We start from the raw sequence: 15,982 nt of genomic DNA, 5'->3' as shown, positions 1-15,982 counted from the left end.
TATATAAATTCCAAGGAAGGAGATTATCTTGGGAAAACTGTGTATTTCAATATGTGTTTGGTAATGTGCTGAGTTTAGGCTATGTTTACAACTATCAATTTGTGGAAGTCAGGGTTGTGCTTCAAAGTCTGAACCTGTTGTCATCTGACTGATGAGTTCTATTAAATCTCATCAGCTTCCTTGCTCCCAATGGTCTGGCCCATCTCTTTGCTGGCAATTACTTTCTCCAATCTTTTCTTCCCAGCTGGCAAAAGAGAGTGTTTACTTTTATTTCAGACATTGTAGCTGAGTCAATGACAGTGTCTCAGCTTAAACTGATGGTATGCTTGTGCTAATGTGCCAAATCCTGCTGCTAGAGCAGCCAGAACGTGGGTAGACATTTCCTTCTACACCCTCTGCTGTAGGGCAGTGACCTTTGACAGCAAACTTTGAGATGGAGAGGAGGGAAAGGGAAGAGAAGAAAGGAGAGGCAGTAAAATCTTAAACTGCTGCAGAAGGCAGAAATTTGTTGCAGCAGGTTATACTCTACAGTATTTTACCTGAGGTATTGTCATACATATATTTTTAATGATGATGAGGGCTGTATTTCACACCTGGAAAAATGCATGTGCATCAGAGAGGCCCTGAGTATTGCAATACTATGTTTTCCTCCCTTATACCACCAAGAGATTTCTGAAAATGAGAAGCTATCAAATTACATGGGGATTTGGCCAACCATGTATTCTAAAATAAAGCATTTCCATCAGACATAGATTTGAGCCAGTTTACTAATGCAGACTATTTTGTCTTTGCACATTGTCCTAATAGAGCCAACTGATACGTTTTTGCCATTGGAGAAGGACAAAGTTTGAAAAGAAAATTCAGAATTTGTCCCAAATATTTCTCTGTGTCAGAGAAAGGCTAAACGGTTTATTTGCTCTTAGTGCTGCAGTATTTCACATTAGAACAGAGTATTTTTTTTATTCCATGACTTTTCTTATCAGATACTTTCTATCATAAGTCTATGATAGATGTTCTCATACAATTTCATCACCAGATTTTAAAAAATATTCTAACATATCTGGTAAGATTTCCTATAACTATCTCTGATCTTCTCCATTAGAGAAATTGTTCCATTTGAATATCTACACTTGGATTCAATATCTCCTACTTTCGGGAATACTTTGTAAACTGTTACAACTCTAATCTCAAGCTCAGTTAAAAATATATCTGTACAAGGCTTGTGGAACTTCTGTGATTGCTCCCCTCTTTGTCTGCATGACTATTTTCTGAATATGCATCTTCAATTTCTGCTTATTCAGCAAGTCTTCCTATCTGATTCAAGTGGATACATGAATCGGATTTAACAGTATTGAGGATTAGGTTTCTTTTTTTTGTATTTACCGATTTTTTTCCCATAAGTTGCTAGGAAACTAACTATTGCGTACTTATGAGTGCTTAAGAAAAACAAAAGATTTGGCCAAACTAAGGGGAGAGGGGAGGGGTTACCTGGAGATTTGGACAGGCAAAAAAGACGGGGGCTGGGGAGCTGCTAGGGCTCTTGGTCTGGGTTTCAGAGGAGGACTGGCAAGCTGTTGCTTGCTGGGAAGATAATTCACTGTCACCGCCAGAATCCAGTCCTGTACAGCCTTGTCCTTTTTGTGTGTGAGCCTTTGCTGGTAAGAGCAGCTGTTGGACTGAGACCTTATTAACACTGTCTCACTAAATGAGGGACCTATCCCCATCTGCTCAGGTGCCCGGGATCTTGGGCTCACCCCTCTGTGCCCTGCTTGGAGCCGGTCTGCCAGTGTCCTGTTCCCACTGCTTCATTGGCACTGCTTCAAGCTTTTTCTGCACTGTAGCCCCGCACCTCCTGCCTGCCGAGGCCTCCCACTGTTCCAACCAAAGCTCAGGAGCTTCTGACACATCTTGTCATACACCCTGGGATTTTTGCTCATTCCTGCCGGCCCAGCTTGCTGTTTCCGTAAGTCCTGCTGGAACACCGGGATCGACTGCCCCAGGGGGGTTTGTGCAGCAAAGCCTCTCTCCCATCCTTTCTCCTCCCCGTGCCCGCGCCCCAGCGGCCCCTGCAAGCGCAGGGGAATCACCGCACCTGCCCGGTCCCCTGGGAGCACCAGTGCCCCTGCTGGCTGTGCCCGGAACTGCACGGAGGGGAAAGTGCCTGCAGCTGAGAGAAGGTGATCACTGGGTTCCTGCTTCTGTTAATGCTATGGTTGTTGTTTGTTTGCTTTAGTACACATACTAGTAAAGAACTGTTATTCCTATCCTCATATCTTTGCCTGAGAGACACTTAATTTCAAAATTATAATAATTCAGAGGGAAGGGATTTACATTTTCCATTACAAGGGAGGGTCCTGCCTTCCCTAGCAGACACCTGTCTTTCAAACCAAGACAAACAATTCCAGAGTCTTGAGTTGGTCTTCATAGCTGGGTAGTAGCTGAGTCCAACACAGACATAGGGACATTGCATTACAAACAAAACCCCCACTTATTTCCTGGTTTACACCCAGCTGGCAAAAAAGCACCACACAGCCACTTGCTCACTCCCCTCTGGTGGGACTAGGGAAAGAATCAGAAAAGTTAAAGTAAGAAAACTCATAGGTTGCTATAAAGATAGTTTAATGGGTAAAACAAAACCTGTGTGTGTTCAAGCAAAGCAGAATATGAAATTCCCTCAGTACCTATTGACAGCCAGGTGTTCAGCCATCTCCAGGAAAGCAGGGTTTTTTTACTCTTGATAGTGACCTAGGAAGACAAATACCATCATTCCAAATGTCTCTGCTTCATTCTTGTTCCCCCTAGCCTTTTTAAGCTAAACATGATGCCACATGGTGTGGAATATCCCTTTGGTCCATTGGGGTCAGCTGTTCCAGCTGTGTTCCATCGCAGCTTCTTGTGCACCCCCAACCTATTGACTGGTGTGGCAGTGTGAGAAACATGGAAAAAAAAAAAACAACATCTAATACCATGTAGCATGATTAGGGACCCAAAATCCCTGGAGGGTGAATTCCAGGATGTGTAAGAGGATGTTCCGCTAGATATTTTATGTAACACCCAAAATGATTTAACAATGAAAAAAGTGAAACATACATCATCTTATTTGAGGTGTGAAGGTTTTAGGATCTCCATGATGAAAGGATGTATTAAGATAAATGCAGGCTTGGAAAATGTAAAAAAATAGAAAAGTACTAAAAAACAACAGGAGATGAGAACCCATTGACAAAGGCTTTAGCCTGTCAGTTCTTGAGTTAGCGGTCTTTGAAACCTCATAATAGCATTATATTGAGGATCTAATAAAGAATAAGAGAAGTTTTAACACCTGTAATATTGTCATAGTAGAGACGGACAATGGCACCTTTTTTTTCTTCCATCATAGCCCAATCTTTATTGCACACAGCTTATATTTATATAGTTCTCAGAAGGCACCATGTTTAATTCCGATTGGTTAGGAACTCAGTTTGCTGGTTGGTAATGGTAAGTGTACATATTAATCAAAACTTTTCTCTCTAATAATGTTTACATACTTTTTCTACTGATTCTCATGGAATAGATCCCTTGTTACTACAGGTACACTTGTTTTTCTCCACAGTAATAGTTTGTTATGTTAACAAACTTTTCATTCTCAAGATGTATTTGCATGGGAACTTACCAGGCTAGCTGCTAGCTATACTTATAACAAGGCCTGTACCATGATTTTACAAGGCCTTTCTTTTGTAAGGTTTTACCTATATGTGACATAATATGGACTCAAAAAAACCAAAAAAACTTTTTTAAATCAATGGGCTTTTAAAACTGTAACATACTCACTTTTGTTTTGTCCCTGTCGTGGTTTTAAACCAATAACTGAGAAAATTACTTATTTCTTGCTGTGAGATATGGATTAGAACAAGAGCAAAACAGGCATAAAACTTAAAAGGAAAAAAAAAGAAAGTTTATTGACAAACTACAATAAGAACACCAGAATAAACTTCCAGAAAAACCTTTTCATCCCCTGTCTATCCACTATTCCCTTGTTCACATGACAAAAGAGACAAAACCTTTGGAACTTTGATGGTTAAAACAGTCCCAATTCTTGCTACAGTCTTTTCACCAGTCTTTATAGAGAAACAGAAGTTTCTTCCTGTTAATTTATGGAGTTTCTCACAAGAAAAACTATTTTTGTTATAGTTTTCCATTGCCCTAATGTTAGCTGCCCAGAGCTGCTGTTATTAGAGCCCACTCCTCCCATTTTCACATCACTCTCAAGTGTGTATGGGCCATGAGTCTAGGGATGGGATTTTTAAGGATAAGTTATTCAAAGGCAAAAAGCCTTCTTCATCTGTTTCTGTGAGCTTCACCAGAAAACAGTTTTCTCATTGCCTCTCAAGGCTTCAAATCTTCCAGCACTTCACTGTACCATAATTACTCTACTTTTTTACTCAAAATTTACACTTTGAACACTCTATTCCTCCCTATTTACTGTCATGAATTAAAGGAGTGTTTTCAAGACCTTATTGTCCATTTCCATAGTTTTAACAGAAAGATATTTCAGCTTAATTAAAGCATCTTCTTAATTCTCTACCTTTTCTGAAGCTTCTTTTCTTTCCTGTCACTGGTAGTTTATAAAGTCTCTTTTCATGTTGATCACTCTCTTTTTCTCTCTCTGGATAAAAAGATTAATCCGCAAGTCTCATCTGGGTAATGAAAGAGTTAAAATCTTGCCCAGGCTGTTGTAGGTAGTTCTGTGGCCCCGGCCGGTGCAGGAGCTGGAGCCGTCTGCGATGGAAAGTTCCTCATGGCTGCTCTGGAGAGTGTAGGCGCCGCGCCCAGCCCGCTGCAGGTCCAGAGCCTCTCTCCTTCTTCACTCAGCAGTTTCTTTTCTGAATTTAGTTACAGCAAAAAACCTGCAGCCGAGCCAGAGATCGGCTCGGCCCGGCCCGGCCGGAGCCCGGAGAAAACTTTTCCGCAGGGCCCGCATCTCCCGGCCGGGAGACGCTGGGCCCAGCCCAGTCCCCGCCCGGCCGCATGGCCTGGGCAGGGAACGGGAGGCCTGGAGTTCTGCCACCCTTCCCAGCCAGGAAACAAAAAGAACCAAGAGAGCTCTGGTTTTACACTTTAAGGTAGGGTTCACAAGTTGATCCCACTTTTCAATGGCCTAAACTGCTGTCAATTCTCAGCAATGACCGATAATTGGTCAGGAGAAAAGACTCCAGGCAGTTCCCAGCAACTTAAACTTTCTTAAAGGTAAAGTAACTCCATGACAGTCCCAAAGCCTATGCTTCAGGTCAAAGCATTCCTTGTCTGTAATACATTGGAAGATAATTTCAGATCCTTGAAACAGTCTGGAACAACGCAAAGACAAGAACTTAAAGGACAGCCATATTATTCAAGTTATGTATTCTGTCATATTTAGTCACCCTATGGGATACTTTCCTTTGCCTTACATCACTCTTAATTAGATTTCTCAATTCCATTTTTGTCTTCTCTACCTCCCTCCTTGCTTTTGTCTCCTCTCACAAAGCCAGAGTTCTGTGTTACCAGTTCATCTCTTTTCCATACCCACATGTCTCCAGAAATGCAGGCCAAAACCAACAGAATTATCACAGCCTTAATGACAGCTGGCTGCATGCTGAGTGAATTCTTAAATTCCACAAAAATACTTTTCTTGCCAAAACATGTGGAGTTGCAGGAGTCAACGTTTTATTGGGACCATTATCTCCAGATGAAGAATGACTCTGCTGGAAAAAATATTTGATATCAGCTAGAGACTTATTTTTAGCTTCTTGTTTGGTGAAACTTCAGAAAATATAATTAACCATATGTTGAGAGATGTTCTCCACATTCTAAATTCAATTTTTACAAACATTTTCAATTTTTTACAAACATTTAAGCATTACCTCGTCCACAACTTTACATTTGGAATCAGAAGACATGGTGGGGTTTTTTATGAGAATGTGATTCTTCATATTTCTTTGAGTATATATGTGTGTTTATGGAGATTGTAGGACAGGCAGAACTAAAGACTGAAATCTTCCTCTTGTTTATATGGGAAGATTTGTGCAGACAGCAGTACTGGAATCATCCCCTACTTCTGTCACTTATGAACTCCAAAACCTAGCATTGGAGCAATGGTGTACTCAGAGGCAGAAAAGTAGAGTAGAAACATTCATTCTCTGCTACAAGTATTTATAGTGAAATAAAAACAAGATTACTTTAATCAAAAACATGCACAGAAAATCTTAAGGGTTTATAAAAAAAAAAAAAGAGCTTCTAAGTGAAAACATTTTTTTTTCCCAATTGAAATTGTGAAAAACTAAGTTCACTCTCCTGGTAAAGTTTAAAAGGTTTTATAAAGACAATAAGAGACACAGAAAATAAGCAAATAGTAATGGCCGGGTGCCTTGACGCTCTGCCAAGAGCACGCCTGGTGTCTTGGAAACATCCTTTATATACTATTTCTGCTACATGGACTTCATGCATATTCCAACTTTTCTGGGAACTGTTTTGCATGGCCACTCCTTGGGTCTGCCTTTTTAGAGCAAGCACATTTCTTGGTTTTGCAGTTTTAATTCCTTTCTTATCATCTTTTGATTTGGGCTTTGGCTCCTTCTTCCACAGGTGGTGAGTGTTGATAGCAGCCTGGGCTCCATCATCCGTTCACTGGAGGTTCTCCTGCCTATTCAGGCAGGACCTGAACCTAACACCTAAATTCTTCTGACCTATGCCTAAATTCTAGCTAATAGCAGGAGAAAAAGAAAACTACTACATTCACACAGCAAAAGCTATTCTAACATTATACGTATAACATTGATCTTAATACTTGTGAAAAGCCAGTATCACAATATGTATTTATAACAAAATCTAAACAGTCAAATTTCAAATTGGATTAAAACAAGTTGAAAGATTAATTAATTTCTGTCTGGCTAAGTCTTGGTATGGAATTATTGTCAGGTGACTCATGATATCACCATGTCCCCTGAATCAGAACTTGTGTTTGGCCTACTTTTCCCATAATGCAATTTCAGTTTCTCCCCATGGACTTTTTTGGTAAATGAAGTTCAGTTTCTGCTGCCCTTAAAAGGCAGTTTGGACTATGTGAATTGTATAAATGTCACCTTTCTATTTCAAGGAGAAAAAGAAAACTGTTTTGCTAGAAGAATGGTAAGGTTGGAGTTTTATTTTTCTAGTCAATAGAGAAGTTTTCTTTGGTTCCTCTCTGATTAGAGGTGGTCTGATTCAAACTTCTAATTCTTTCACAAAGATGCCAAGTAGAAGAAGTAGTTTTCTTGCAGAATCATGGTCCATGTTATGGGTGAAGCAGAAGTGTACAATGGCTAGGAGATTAACATTTGGGACACTGTCACACTGCTGAGTGGTTTGACAAAGCTCGCAATACAAGTAGAGCTTCTGCAGCCTGTGGTTTCTATCCTACCTATGTTCAGAGTAAACTCTATGTAATTGAAAGTCAAGCCATTTGGCTATAATTTAAAACCCAGTGAAAATGTTCTTGTGTTTCCACATATTTGTATTGATGGCAAGCTGTTGTCTGTCTACTTGATCTTACTCTCATTGACTTGTGTGGCCTGCTTTTTTTCAGTTGACCTCATTGCCACTTGAAACACAAAACATTTATATTGCTGATGATCTGTTAGTAGCAAAGTTAAAGAAGGAGGTATAACACCATTAGTGGACAAGACTGAGAATTGTATGTCACCCTTATTTTCAGGTGGCTCTTGATCAAAAGCCTGTTGTCCCTACTGGAACCATATTTTTCAAACAACAGTGGCAGTTGCCTTTTGCAGATCAGAGCACTTGAGAGAGTTTCAGAGCCCTTACACAAAGATAAATGCATAGATTGTTTCTGAGGCACCTCTGTTAATGGTAACCCATTGAGATGAGTTTCAAGATAACTACAAATTGTTTCATGGCTGTCTCATGGCTCAATATTGAGTGAGTAACACTCACACTGTGTCACACTGTGTGAAACAGTGCAATAGAATACAAGGATCTAAATAGTAAGAATAGCAAAAATAAATTTGAGGAGAAAGTAGCATGTTTAACCACATTTCATTGAGTATTGAAATCAACTGACTTGCTTTATATCACTTTCAAAGCAGAAATAGCATGAATGTTGATCATTCAACCAGTTTTTTATCAGTAAAAATTTGTAATCAGGGGTGTTTTTTCTATAGTTACAAGAATCAACTTATTTAACTGAATGTGGCTCGTTGGTCGAGTGTTAGTATAGCTGAGATGGAGGATTTATTTTTTTTAATAGCAGGGTTAGATGAAGCTATTTCACTTAACCTGTTTCTTGGTAGCTGAAGGCTTTGCTAATTTTACAAATTACATTCTCCTAATTTTACAGGTAATTTTAATTGCAGAAAAATTTGGCTTAATTAAAAATAATTTGAAAGAATAAAACTTTCTCTGCAGAAAAATACAATGTCTATTTTATAGTCAAGAAGTAGGTAGGCTGTTTTGTTTGTTTTCTATAAACATTCAGAACAACAAAACTTGAATGTTATACTGTAGTGTATTGCAAATAATACATTTCCTACAATGCTACTAAATACTTAACAATTATTCTTGTAATTTCCAAAGAAATTCAGTTTGTTATGGTTCTTTTGTGCTCACAGAACAATCTAATTCTCATGACCTGTGAATTTAATTTTTTTTTATATTCTCTGGTTAAGCATTTACCAAATTTTAATGACTTAATTTGGCTCTGATTAGCTTCCACTCTTAGACTTCACTTGTAAGAAAAATTATATTTTTAATTCAAAATGCATGCTAATATGTTATAAATAATCACAGGTCTAGAGGGGGAAAAAATGGATTTTTTTTCTTTCCCTGGTATCCAGATTTACAACTTAGCAAATATTATGAACAAATCTCTGCTTAGAAATTGTTTTAATTTGAAAACTCAAGAGGCATAATCCCATCCCCCTTCAGAATACATTTACTGCTGAAATTCTATATTTAGGGTTATGTTTTTCCTTTCTTGGTTCTATTAATATCTTTGAATAATGGCTTCCCATGTGGTAATCTAATTATTATTTGAAATTATTGGGAAACTGGCCCATTGTCGTAGATCAGGTGGGAAATTAATAAAAGAAGAATAAAAGTGAATTATATGGGGCATGGGAATCTAACTAGGAATGCTGAGATAATGGAATTGGTTAATTTTTGATTGAAAACCAATGACATCTACACATTGAGTCCTGTTGAGTAGTTGCCGTGATTTTGGAATGGTACTGCCCAACTCAGTGCCCCCACCAAGGCTCTCCAAACCACACACTGCTGTCCCTCACTGCCCCTTTCTCCCCTTCCCTTCCCAGCTGTGGTGGGATGGAGAGAATTATTGAAGGTAAGAAAGGCAAAGATCACAGGCTGAGATAAGAACAATTTACTGGAAACAGCAATGAGATAAGAAAATGAACAGTAACAGCAACAATGTCAATGACAGAGGGTACAGGAAAATAAACAATTCACACAGAAAACCTCCCCAGTATTAGGCAATATAGGATGGCTCCCTCTGCCATGTTTACTTGACCCTTTGCCTGAGAAGAGTGCCCCTTTCCCCTTACTTAGCAATGATATGAGGTAGAATAACCTCATGGTCCCCTCCCAGCTACTGAAAAAGTTAACTCCAGCCAGAACCAGGACAGTAGTAGAACTTGCAGAAGCTCTAGTACATGGGATATTTAAAACTGAGCAGGACAGATGAGAAAAAAAATTGATTTGGGGGAATTGCCAATTTTCACTGGCAAAGGGGTAGACTAGTGACCTACTATCTGGTAAGTGCCTTTAAGTCTGAATAAATACTTGGAATTCCGTATGTCCCACTTGGACTTCTTTTGTATCTAGCAGTAGGAGATCATTATCTTGTGAAAGTGCTTGACAGTAAATGCCTAATTTTCAGTCTTTCTTACTGGACAGTTAAATCTCAGTATATGTAGAGTCACATTGTGCCTACTTGTTTACTTGCAGTGGAGAGAAGGAGAGAACTCAGAAATCAGCTTGTCCCATGGATCACAAAAAAACCCCTAAAACTGCTCAGCAACTGAGGAGTTTCAAATGGTGGGAAATAGGTAATGATTTAATTGATTTTTGACTCTTTGAATTCTAATTATTTGCATTTTGTGTCTTTTACAGACCATCTGAAAGGAAAGATAATCCAGAGGCAGATTCAGAGAGCAGCTCTAGGTAAGAGCGTAACATTTCTAATAGATTACAACAGGGACAACAAGTTCTCTCCCAGGGCTGAATCTGTTTCGGAGGCAGGTTGCATTTTTATGACAGTCTTTTTACTGCAGTATTTCTAAAACAGTCCATGCCACAAAAAACATGGACTCTATGAACTTTGCCTGAAATTTGACTCAAAAGGCATCTGATTTTATATGTGGTGAGAAAAATAATAAACAATTCTTACAGATTTAGGAGTTTGGTTTCTGATTAGTCTAATCTGAATTCCCATTAACTGACATTGATTTGTCCTGAGGCTGATCTAGTAGCCATGTTGCCACAATCTAACATTCTTTTTAATTTTTCTCATGGCAAGGGTGACTGAAGGCATTAACAGTTCATTTCACTTGCATCTAGTTATTGAAGTTGAGAAGTTATTTCTTGACATTTCTCTTGACACAGCTGCAAAGCTAAAATTGTCTGTGTAAGTTGTTCACAAAAGTGTAAAGTCATCCAAATTCGGTTTAAGAGCTTTAAGCTGATTCCACTGACTTTGTTCTGAAATGGCCTAAGAGTGTTCATAAGAGAATTCCACTTTGGGGACAGTAAACTTCATCCAAAATTTGATACAAAAATGCTGGGGCAATCAGTCTAGATCCCCCCTCATTTAGATCTACAAAATGTGCCTTCATGTACTTCATATAAAAGATAGAGGTAACTCAGACCAGATTGAAGTTGATATGTGTATTTCTATATATACATAACAAAGAGAACATTTATCTCTTAATAAGAAGAGAAAATTTGGGGACTATTCTTCTAAGAAAAGTCAGGTGAGCAAGTTACTTCAGAATAACAGAACTGTTTCTCTTTCTAATCTATCCATGCATCTCAAGCTTTGGTGATAATGTTATGGTTTCATTCCTCTATCATTTTTTATTTTGATTTAAAAATCAGCACTAAAAATACTTTTTTTCTATGTCAAGAAACCCCCAGAATCAAACTCAGTTGATTTTTATCAGGATGAGAAGAGGAATTGAAGGAATTGCTGATCTCTTCTTCCTCTTATCCAGTGACAGGACATATGTGAAAGGTTCAAAGCTGCATCAGGGGAGGTTCAGACGTGATATTAGGAAAAGATGCTTTACCAAGAACAGGCTTCCTTGACAGGAGATCAATGTCCCATACCTTAAAAAGTATTTGAACACCCTGGTTTAATAGTAATATACTTTCACTTTTGGTCAGCCCTGAAGAGGACTAGATGATTGATGGGAGTCCAACTCCTCCCCTTCCTTGCCCTCCCCTTCCCTCCTCTGAAGATCAGTTTAAAGGTGCTATCTTCAGAATAACATGGATTTTTTTCTTTAATTCACTCCAGGTTTGAATACCATCTATTTCGTAATTTTTTTAACCCTCTTGCAAGTTACATCAAGATGAATATAGCAGTGCTATTTATGAGAATTCCTTATTCAATGTTTTGAAAAATTAATATATTCTGAATGTGTGTTTCAATATGAATGGTAATGTCTGGTCTTGTACACTGACTTTTTTTCTAGAAAAAAGAAAAATAGTATTTCAAATGCTGTTTTCAATAACTAAGCTGTTTTTCACAACATAGGTAGGTAAAATTTTCATGTCCTAAGGAAATGCCACAGTAGTGACTTTACCAGCTATACATTCAGAGTGTGAATATTCTATTAGTATTTCATCTCATAGCAGACAACCCTTGTGTTTTTGCCTTTTTGGTTTGAACACTGCTGTCTGCTTATTCTCCCTAGACTCATAAAGTCTAGACCACACAAAGTATTTCCAGTATTTACATTATTATTTTAAATACTCTGGATATTTAGACTTAATATTTGTTCTATGAGTTGGGTGGTATAGTTTGCCTGCCTGCCTTTCTGGATGAATGTTCTTTCAAAGAGTAACAGGTGCCAAGTCTCCCAGGCACTTCTTGATAATCAGAATCTCATCAAGATATTTTTAAATGAAAATTGCATGGTCTAACAGACCCTAATTAAGGGTCTGTTGAAATCCCAACATGAAATAAACACACCATTGTTTCAACCAAGTTAGCATCTTCCAGCCACCTTTTTTTTTCTTCCCCTTAACTTACAGCATTTTACGGTTAAAACTCTTCAAGAAACTACTATAGTTGGATTTTAAAGAGTGTAGCTCTGTTTCCCTTATGCCTGTGCTTAAGATGTGCATTTATTTTTCAAGGAAAACACCATTATTTAGCCAATTGATCTTAGTTATCTCTTTTAAAACACCATATGCTGGGAGGTAAAAAAGGACACAAATAAATGGAAGGTATCATCAGAGAAAACAGATGCTCAAAATTTGTCAGTACACCATGAGAAACTTTGAATACTTTATGTAAATTTGCAAGGATTCATCTCGGTGTGCCTTTCATCTTTTTTAACTGCAAAAAATACCTTATTATGCAAATAATCTTTCAGAGTGTATTGGTTTGAAAGACAGGTGTCTGCTAAGGAAGGCAGGAGCCTCCCTTGAAATGGAAAATGTAAAACCCTTCCTTCTGAATTATTTTCACTTTGAAATTAAGGGGCTCTCAGGCAAAAATATGGGAATAGGAATAACAGTTCTTTACTACGAAAATTAAAATAAAAATGCAGTTGTACAAAAAATACTGACAGAGTAAATCACTGACACCCTGTTGGTCAGAGTGTTGGTAGCAGTCTGATTAAAGGGTGGCTGCAAGTCTTCTTCGAGTGATAGATGTGGTTATGTTGAAGCAATGATCCTCTAGAAGGGTGTAGTTTTCCTCTGGAGATTTAGTGGTGGTGTTGATGGGTTCAGACTTCTTCTGGGAATTTAGTGGAAAAAGGCTGTCTATGGTGTTCTAAATCTCAGGTTATGTCTAGGTAGGAATGCTTGGCTCCTCCCCCTGGGTGGAACATCCCACAATGGGATGCTGTAATTTTATCAGTCATGTTGTGAGACTCAATGGCCTATTAACAGAAGATATCTCCCTGGAGAGAGGATGGGTCGTGGAAGAGACAAAGAACACTGCCTTACTTGGTTTTATCAGCTGGCCTATTAACAGAAGATATCTCCTCCAAAGTTATGAGGGATGAGTCATGGAAGAGTTGTGTACACACACAGTAGACACACAGTTTGTGGGTGATTGGGGATGGGGCTGCAGCCAAGCCTCATCCCTAATGGGCTACAACTGTGTAGGACAAATAAACAGTATTGAAGGCAATGAAACATGGAGTGCTGAGGTGTACTGACCAATCACAAAAGGGTAGAGAGGGCACACAAGTGTAATGCATTTAAGATGAATATCTTCATCTTATATAAATGTATAAAAGGTTGTGATGAGGGAGAATAAAGTGCTGATGCTTGAAGCTTTCTTCTGTGTCAGTCATACCTCCACCATCATCTGGTGCACCCAACATGATCCTGAGGTGATTTATGTGGACAACTAAGATGGTGGAGCCCAGCCGCACTAGCAGGCTAACAAAGAGCCTAAGGAGCTGACTAACTAAAAGCCTGCAGAACTGAGCCAGGCAAGAGCCTGAAGAACTGAGAGGATGACACACCTCTCCTAGTTGAGCAGTTGCAAACTTAGGAATGGCAGCTCAGATATCAGTAGAGGAGGACTGCATATTGGACACTCTGCTGTGAATTTTACAGAATAAAGGTAAAAGATGGGGGGAGCAGGAGCTACGCATGTGGTTTTTTGGTGTGGATGAAACAGTATGAGTATGAACACACAGACTGCCTTCTTTGTGTTTCTTCTTTGAACACAGAGTAGGGGGAGAGACAACCGCAGGGTCACTTATGATGTGGGGTTCAGTTTGGGAAGCTTTGTTAAAAATAAAAGCCATAGAGAAACAGCAGTCATTACCGCCGCTCCAGCAGCTGACCCCATAGCTGCAGCCGTATCCCCTTTGTCTCCTCCTCCCTCTGCGACTGCGCCTTCTGTGAAGGGTCCTATCCTGACGGTATCGCCCAACAGTTGCATCCTTCCCCTGGATGGCGATGTTGAAATTCAAGGTCTTGGAAGCCGTGCCAGCCCAGCCTGGCCATGGTGGAGCTACTGTAACCCTACCACCCACACAAGAGGTTTGGGATAGCACCCAGAAGCTGTGCGGGTTGTTGAGAAAGGACCGCCAGCTGCTGCAGCTTTCCTTAGCAAGCAGTCACCTCTGCTGCTACTTGGGTGGTGCAGAACTAACCAGGAGCTGCTTCTGAGTCCTGCAGCTGCAGACAGAGCTGGGGCTGTCAAACCCTGGGGAGAATTGGTGGGGCCGTATCAAACAGCTCCTGTCTGTGCTTTTTAGCCAGCAGGATGCTGTGGCAGAGGCTGCAGATGGGCAAGCACATTTCCCACAGGCAAAAGCCAATGACGTATCCCATTCACAACCAGAGCGTATTTTGATTGATTCATTTGGGCTGGCAGAGTTAAATGAAGCAAGAAGTCCACCAACCACCCCTCCACTGCAAGATATACTTACACCAGAACTAGTGGCCATTTCAATAAGAGGGGCAGATCTAAAAAGATTTTGGGAAAAATTGTATGAACAATTTTGTATTGTATTGGGGGGGAGCTAGACATGGAAAATCAGATTCTAGCATGTCCCATGATCCAAAATAATGGTGACAGCCTGGATGAGTAGAAACCTTTTCATTGGAGTGTAAGCAAAGATTTAAGAATCTGCATGATTCTGATGCAGCATGGGTTTACTTCTCGTTTTGCTCAGTCTATGCTACGAGATATCTTTACTAATGAGTAAAACCCCTTCAACTGTTGCCAGATAGCACAGATTTGCTTCTCCCCAACTCATATGTTTTTGAGTCACAGTGAATGAGCTAGTGAATGAGGTCCTCTTAAGGAATTTAGAATGTTCTCAAGATGATCCCTCACTTTTGAGTGGGTCTGCCCCAGCTCATGAGGGACCCTCCAACTAACACCCTGCAGCTCCAAACCTGACTGCACCCCTTGGTGCTATGTAAAAGCATCCAGTTATTTTCCCCAGGATCAGGATTAATGAGCAGAGAGACGGCTCTCACGTTCAGACTTAGGATATTTATTTTTCTTATCTATATTACATTTTTAGAGACAGTAAGCACTTCTACAGACTAATCTAACAAGCTACAAATGGCGACCTAGGGCTCTGTCCATAAGGCCTTATAAGCATAAACTATCCAACTATCAAATGCCAACTAATTCATTTTTACTTTTACCCCATTAACCAATCACCTGTGTTCTGCACTGTGTACTTTTCTATCCAATCACACAATATTACTAAAATCCATGAAGAAGATGAAAGAACAAGGCAGGTTAATGCCCTAAACCCTCCATCTTGTTGCATTCATATTACTATATTCTTAAACCTTAAAGTCTAAATTTTCTACCAAGTGATATCACACGTCTGTTCAAGCTGCACACTCACAGTTTCAGTTCTATTAATTTTGGAACCCTTTTCTATGGCCTCAAGCCAAACAGTGTTTTTTTGTGGGTCTGTGCCTGTCAGCACAGAAAGCATGAAATTCTGTGTCCAGAGTTCCAACAGTGCTGCAGCAAGGAAAGGAGTTCACATTTCTCATGATGTAGCATGTACCAGATGAAGGAGCTCCTCATCAGTCATGGAATGATTAGCAGAAGCCTAGTGAGCTGTATATCAAATTTATTGATTGTCTTAGAGAGGCAATTGAAAAACAAATTCATAATGTAGCAGCCCAAGAAACTCTGATTTTGCAATTGGCTAAAGATAATGCGAACGTAGAGTGTAAACAGGTCTTATTGCTGCTGCAGAATCCTATGCTGGTAGATATGATTGAGGCT

The 15,982-nt window shown here is 39.5% G+C and overlaps 1 protein-coding gene across 6 annotated transcripts in view; it reads left to right on the top strand.

The window, feature by feature from the left end:
* KIF6 (kinesin family member 6) overlaps positions 1-15,982 on the top strand; it is a 247,134-nt gene that overhangs the window by 130,760 nt on the left and 100,392 nt on the right. For all 6 annotated transcript variants that reach the window (XR_015772098.1, XR_015772096.1, XR_015772097.1 and 3 more), the window contains one exon: positions 10,138-10,188. Coding sequence is in view for 3 of the 6 variants with exons in the window: in XM_088052351.1 (XP_087908477.1) it covers positions 10,138-10,188 (51 nt within the window). In the remaining 3 variants the exon portion in view is untranslated. The remainder of the gene's footprint in view (positions 1-10,137; positions 10,189-15,982) is intronic.

This window comes from Pseudopodoces humilis, chromosome 3 (genome assembly GCF_049639895.1).
Source record: "Pseudopodoces humilis isolate 2021_Gansu_Grassland_sample_001 chromosome 3, ASM4963989v1, whole genome shotgun sequence".
NCBI classification, from domain to species: Eukaryota; Metazoa; Chordata; class Aves; order Passeriformes; family Paridae; genus Pseudopodoces; species Pseudopodoces humilis.
Note: the sequence above shows the minus strand (reverse complement) of the source record. Positions and strands in the feature narration are given on the sequence as shown.